Source organism: Puntigrus tetrazona, chromosome 6 (assembly GCF_018831695.1).
Source record: "Puntigrus tetrazona isolate hp1 chromosome 6, ASM1883169v1, whole genome shotgun sequence".
In the NCBI taxonomy this organism is placed as follows: domain Eukaryota; kingdom Metazoa; phylum Chordata; class Actinopteri; order Cypriniformes; family Cyprinidae; genus Puntigrus; species Puntigrus tetrazona.
Genome location: NC_056704.1, coordinates 6,260,860 through 6,267,795, shown reverse-complemented (window position 1 = coordinate 6,267,795; position 6,936 = coordinate 6,260,860). Strand labels below are relative to the sequence as shown.

Sequence of the window (6,936 nt, the reverse complement as noted above, 5' to 3'; positions counted from 1 at the left end):
ATGTTTCGTCTGTGCTTCTCACTTTCCCTGTGTTTGGTTTGGCTTGGACCGCTCTGTCTCTCAGGTAAGAAAAGCTGACAATTTGGGCATACATCACCTTCTTAAAGTTTGGAGTCGGTGCGATTTTTAATGCACGGGCCTAAATTATTATCTTATGTTCACAAAGTCTGCGTTCGTTCGGTTGGAAATACAGTAAAAGAGCAATACTGTGAAATGTTACGATTTAAATGACTTCGGTACGATGTGGTCCTTCAAAAATCATATTAATAGACTGAAATCTAGGAATCTAGGCTTGTGGCGCCACCTGCAGGCTGAAGTTCACTAAACAAACACTCTTATGTCTTTCTCTCTCCTTCTCTCCAGCCGAGTGATTTCTCAGTGTCTCTGAAAGCAGTCGGGAAGAACAAACACTTCAAAGTGCAGCTGTCGAATGGAGTTTACTGTATCGGACAACGCCGCTTCAATGCTATGGACGAACTGTTAGAGCACTACAAAAAAGCTCCCATCTTCACTAGTGAACATGGAGAGAAGCTTTACCTTATCAAACCCCTCCAGTGACCTTCCACACACAAATGAGCCTTACGACCAGACCAGATCTGACCTCAAACTGAGCCGAGTGATCTGCAACTCCTACTTACTGCTCATTTCTCACCAGCAAACCGGGACCTACTGAATGACCAACCCACAGGAAAATCGCAGGATGACGTTTTTCGCCGCAGTGTCCTTTCTGTTCCCGTTGTCTCCACGTTGCTCAAGCTCTTCTCTTCCCGGAGTGGTTCACCTGAACGAACATCGCCTTTTTCCCAAGTGATAATTGAAGCGCTTGCCCATGGCCTTCGACCGACAGCTCATTTTCTGTTCACAGTTAGCCGACATTGAGATACAAGAAAGCCTACAGGTGCGGCCTTTGTGGTCACAGGGCACGCGCACAAATCCAGACGAAGTGGAATGACACGAAACTGTATATACAGTGCACAGGAGTTGCCAAAGAGAGAGTCTGCTGGACGAACTGAGAAATGCCAACAGGAGGAGAGTCTTACGAGATGAATGTTTTGTAGATGCTTAACCAAATGTGCCACCTTCACATTCAAGCACTGCTCATTTAATATATAAATCTATATAAATATAAGAGAACTATATCCACCTCATTCAGATTCACACGTCTGTATCTGCATTCAAGTGTTGGCATAGACCTCCATGTTACAGCAAAACACTGTTAGAGTTACTTTTCTAAAGGGCGCCGTTCGAAAAAGAGCGGTTTGGTCTCTTTACAAATGAGTCCGTTCGGCTTTTAGCTCATGAGCTTTTATAAAAGTACGGTACAAATGAATGTTACTGAACATTATTATTTAAAACCATGTTTATTTAACGCGAGGGGGGAAAAAAGCAGCGGAGAAGGACGATGTAGTGAGATCCACATTCTACCATAGCTGTGCAAAACGTTTCAATACTTTTGTTTGATTAAACATTTTGCAAGAGTAGTGGGAAAGCTGTGTGCTTTTTATTGCCTCGTGGATATATTTTAAAAGTTTTGGTAAGTTTTTGAAATCTCTTTTGAGCTCACCAAGGATGCATTTATTTGATTAAAATATACAGTAAAAAAACATGTAGTAGTGTAAAATATTGTCACACTTTAAAATAATTCTTGTTAAATCTACATTACTCCAGTCTTGGGGTTACATGGCCTTTTAGAAATAAACCTAATGTGTTGATTTTTGGTACAGAATAAGAAATAATGTTTATGTTGCGATTATTATCTTAAGTGCTAAAGATTTTAGCATGAATATATTTTGTTAGTTTTCCAAGAATTCCTTGATGAATATAAAGTTGCACTCCATGAACATTTTCTATTAAAAATGAGAAAATATGCATTACGGAACAATATACATTGCAAAGAGTCATCTCAGAAATAGATGTATTTGACTATTTTCAGTGGGAAAATGTCACAGTAGATGTGTTTTTAATTTGGCTTCATAACACAAAAAAAGTCAGTCAAAGCATTGTGGGATATTCTAGTCAATGATCAATATGCTCTGATATATACTGTACATTTTTTTCCAAATGTTTTAGGCCATCTGTACACACGCATACCTCTATACATACTGAAAATGACTTGAATATTGTGCCCCTTACAGCGAGTGTATCCTTCTAAAAGTCTTTGTGCTTGCATGCACTGCTCACGAGAGGGCGCTGAAGTTTTAATACTTTCTCGGTATTAAACCTTGTGTTGTAATCTATTAAGAACCCAGGGACAGTCTCTCAGTCTCTCAGCCAAGCCAGGGGCATCTGATATGACATTTCATTAATAACATTAAAAGCCCATATTATTTATTTATTTTTTTAACGACCTTTTATGCCGCGCTAAGTGACCGAAAACATCCTGCAAAGCGTTAAATCTGAAAGTGCATCATGGAGCGTTAAAAGCTATGGGGGGGTTGGACAAAGCTGTTTAAAAAATAGGGTAAAAATAAATGCACATTATAAGAAAATAAAGTGTTTTTGACTTTGCACACGTCAAGCTGTGGTTTGGGACTCCTAAAACCAAAATATAAACCTCTCATAACCCTTATAATCTAAGCATTATTAGATTATAATCTAGTATCATTTGCCATGTCCTGCATTTGTATTGCCTCTCTGAAACATTTTGAACCATTCGGAACGTTTTATTAAATTTTTGGCTGTTATAATTCATTTTTTATAATGAATTGTATAATGAATTGTAATTGAAATTATAATGAATTATATAATCCAACCCCTATTCAGCATATTTATCTGTATGATGCAACAACGTTGTCTTTAAACACAACTAAACCATCAGAAACTAGAATACTCATGAGCTGTTAAGCATACTTACAGTTAGCCAATGCATGTGCTGAAGTTGAGTTTCAAATATGACAAATTAATACTAAACCTTCAGCTTTAGTGAATAGCTTTATTACTTTAGAAAGTCTCAGGCTAGTTCCTAGAGATGGTAGCCTTATTCCTTAACCTTGTGTGTTGAAGAAAAAGCAAAATTATCATAAAATGTTTGATCACAGCAAACTGAGGACAAACCTGCAAAGTACCGTCAAAGACTTGACCTGATGAACGGAGTAAAAACATTTAAATGTACAGTATATAAGAAGAATGCAAGGCGAGCATGGCCTTCATGTTTAGACGTCTTGCCGAATGCCACTCTTGACCAAGAAGAGCACAAAAAGGTGGCTTGAACGCGCTAAAGAGCAGAAGGTCAGACACGGAGGAGAACCGGTTTTGTTAAGGGGACGTTTTACTGTTATAGAAGTGGAGATTGTGGACCGTATGAAGGACATCGTGGATTTGGCAAGAGTTTAGATGCCTCTGGTGCAAAGACTTAACGTAATGATCAACGGACTTTCCTGCAGGACAATCGTACCAAAAAAATGTGTCGAATCTGCTTATGCTTGGTTCAGGGTTAAGTCTCCAGATTTACATCCCGTTTACATTAGTGCGTCTTCGTTTCAAAACGGCTTTTTATAATGATTTATACTGGCGTTTTTACACTACACAGCCGAAAACAGTGCTCACGCGTTCAGCGCCACACATCCGTTTCTCACGCAGAAAAACGTCCCTGCCGTATTTGGCCTTTAACTTCCGGTGTGTCTGTTTAAAACTGCTCCAGACAGCGCTCGTCACTGGCGGATTGATGTAGACGGCCAATCAAATCAAAGAAGTGCGGGGCTTACCGTTACAGCGCGACACCGTGGGACGTTTAAACCGTAAGCAAGGTTATTTTAACGACAACTAAAACTAAAAACACCTAATGAAAACACTATTTCGTAAACTGAAATAATAAAAATTACCAAATATTTAAAATAAATTAAAACGAAACGAAACTAACAACAATGACCCTAAATTCAAACTGAAATAAAATAATAACTAACAAAAATAAATACGCGTTTTGTAATGGTTACGTTATGACCCCTTAAATATGCGAGCTGTGTGTGGCGCTTTAAGGAAATATCTGCAAATGGCGCGTGTAATGGGTTTATAAACGTCTTGGGTCAAGGGGGTTGAATAATTTTGATTGTACCTGTATACATTTTCCACATGAAATGTTCTCCACGTGAAACTGACACGCATACAGACGACACTGTATTCTTAAAAAAAAAAAAAAAAAAAAAAAAAAAAAGTTTTCTTTAGTCTGTGAATTTTTGGACAGTGAGGCCTTTACTTTAACAAGGGGTTCTTTCAGCTGTGGAGAGAAGTGTGAGGATCTCCTGCAAACAAAAAGGTACAGAGTAAACGAGCAAAGAAATGTAAGGTATGACGTGAAAGGTCCATGTGAAAGGTAAATAGCACCGTTCCAGCCATGACTTAAAAGTCTGGGCACCAAGACACACCGCAGTCTCCAGGAACAGATGCTGCAGGTAATCTCAGGCATGATGCAAGATTCATTTCCGTGCTTTCTTTAATATATTTTTCCCCTTTCAAAATGTTCTATGTTTGAACCTCTTTGAAGTTTGACAAGGGGTAGAAAAATAATTGCTATATTGCTTTCAGTGGGTGACCATGTTTCGTCTGTGCTTCTCACTTTCCCTGTGTTTGGTTTGGCTCTGTCTCTCAGGTAAGAAAAGCTGACAATTTGGGCATACATCACCTTTTTAAAGTTTGGAGTCGGTGCGATTTTTAATGCACGGGCCTAAATTATTATCTTATGTTCACAAAGTCTGCGTTCGTTTGGTTGGAATTACAGTAAAACTTCAGAAATCATTTTAATAGACTGAAACGTTTCCTACTATTATCTGTGTTGAAATACTTCAGAAATAACAATTTTGAGGAAAGTATGACACATATTTTTCAGGATTTGCTCATAAATACAATGTTCAAAATAACATTTAGTTTAAATGTAAATGTTTCTAAAAATTTATTTTACTGTCACTTTTGAGAAATTGAATGCGTTTTTGCTAAATAAAAGTTTACATTTCTTTTCTTAAAAATACTTATTGACTCCAAAATGATAAATAATAGTACATCTTCGACATTAATCACCTTTTATGTGCTCTGATATTTAGTTATAATTTCTACAAGCCTGCAATTATAAGTGTATTCCTAAGACTTTATAATTCATGTAACTTATTTTGTACCATCTCATTAATAATCATAGCATTAGTAATAACGCATTATAATACATATACTGTGGTTATAACTTGTTTTGATTAACAGTAAAATGAATGTTATATTCAGTTATAATGGATTATAGTTCCCGTAGTTATAATGTAATTCTTCATGTTTTCTCAAAAATGTATATTGCACAATATATTTTCTGTAAGGCTAGTTTGAGCTAGTTTAAGATTACTGATGACTCTGTTGCAGCCAAACAATGTAATATAGTTTTGTTGATGTTACAGTAAAATACTTTTAGTAAAAAAAGAATTATGAAATTATTAAAACGCATTTGCTGCTTTTGAGGTGGGATACTGCTAAGCGTCGCTACAATTTATCATACGATGATACAATATATTTTTTTGTAAGGCATTATACACGCATTATAACGCATTCAAATATTCTTATAATGCATTATAAAAAGAAAGCTTTTCTGAAATGTTACTTTCGCTCTCAAGAGCTGTTACATTCATTTATTTTGTTATTTTGCGATAGCTCTTGTGAGCTGTAAGAATTGCAAAGATGGTTGAAATAATGCAAAAACAGCTAAAGGGTTGCTAACATATTCTGGTTTTGTCCCACATGCTGAAAACTGGCAGAAGGTTGAGAACAGACAATAGCTCAACTGCAAGTTTAACAGTCGCTGTGAATACAGAATCTGTAACGTACAAGGATGACAGATGAATGGAAGCTTATGAATAATGTGATATCCTTGGCATTAAATCAAGACCTTCGCTCTGTATATATGCATATACTCTCTATGCATACTCTTGAAATATTACATTTTCAGAATAAAATGACCTAATTGATTTGTCTTTAGAAGCGGTGCACTGGTGAAATGATTAGTCTTAAATGCAGTAATTTAACATGTCATATCACTGCTGTCCACTTTCCCACCAGATGTGCTACCTTCCATTCCAGCTTACTTACACCTTACTTAAGAATGTACTTAAATCGATTGGTTTCTAGCCTTTTTATATTTTTAGATGTATTCATTAACTGTCCGTCTGTTTGTTTTCCTTACAGAGGCAGCGGAAAACCAAGGTGAGTTTTAAATTGTCTTTATAAATGATCATTCTTAGAATTATTTTTATTTAAAATCCACTGGAGGGACTCTAGTCTGAAAGGGCATCATTTTAGATGGCTTTTCCAATCTATTTAATTATGAAACACTTTATAATAACCTTTTAGACAAAAATAGTCACGTTTTGGATGAAATCAAAAATGTACAAAACTGTTATATGAATTAAACGTCATATTTGATTTGCTGAGCTTCCTTAGTTCATCGCCATCTCACAGACACACATATTAATGAATAAAACAGTCTGAATCTATTAGTTACATAGTCTAAAACTTCGGTCTGCTTTCATGTAAGGCCATAGAGAAGCATTTCTATTGGCAGTGTAAACGGCATTGCTCAGCCAATCAAAACACGGCATTATATTTATGCACGGAACTGGGATCGCCGTTTTGCTTTCCGTAGTCTCTTGCATGGATACGACATAGAAATCACTTTAATGTTTAAATAAACCTAACCAATTGTAAGCAAAATTCGAAATTCACTCCCAGGACTCCATCTTGACCTCTCTCTCTCTCTCGTCTTGACCTCTTTCTGCTTTGCTTACAGCTGAATCAAGGGAAAAAAGGAGCGTGCCTAACTGGGCGCTGTCATCTTCAGACTTTTTCGCCTGGATTGAAGAGCTACGTTCTCACGCTGGCTATGACAAGATTGAGGAATTGGCCAGAACCTACTGGGCTCACTTCCCTTCCGCCAGCCGCCTGGGTTACGACCCTCCCGCTCCAGAAGAATAA

General features: G+C 37.0%; 1 protein-coding gene across 1 annotated transcript; it reads left to right on the top strand.

The window, feature by feature from the left end:
- LOC122346556 (otospiralin-like) lies at window positions 1-6,936 on the top strand. The gene is made up of 3 exons (XM_043241271.1): window positions 1-64; window positions 6,151-6,168; window positions 6,752-6,936. The coding sequence occupies exons 1-3, from the start codon at window positions 1-3 to the stop codon at window positions 6,934-6,936; spliced, it is 267 nt and encodes an 88-aa protein (XP_043097206.1).

Bases quoted from the DNA above. Each gene is read 5' to 3' on its own strand.
- LOC122346556 (XM_043241271.1), top strand. From the start codon at position 1: ATGTTTCGTCTGTGCTTCTCACTTTCCCTGTGTTTGGTTTGGCTTGGA.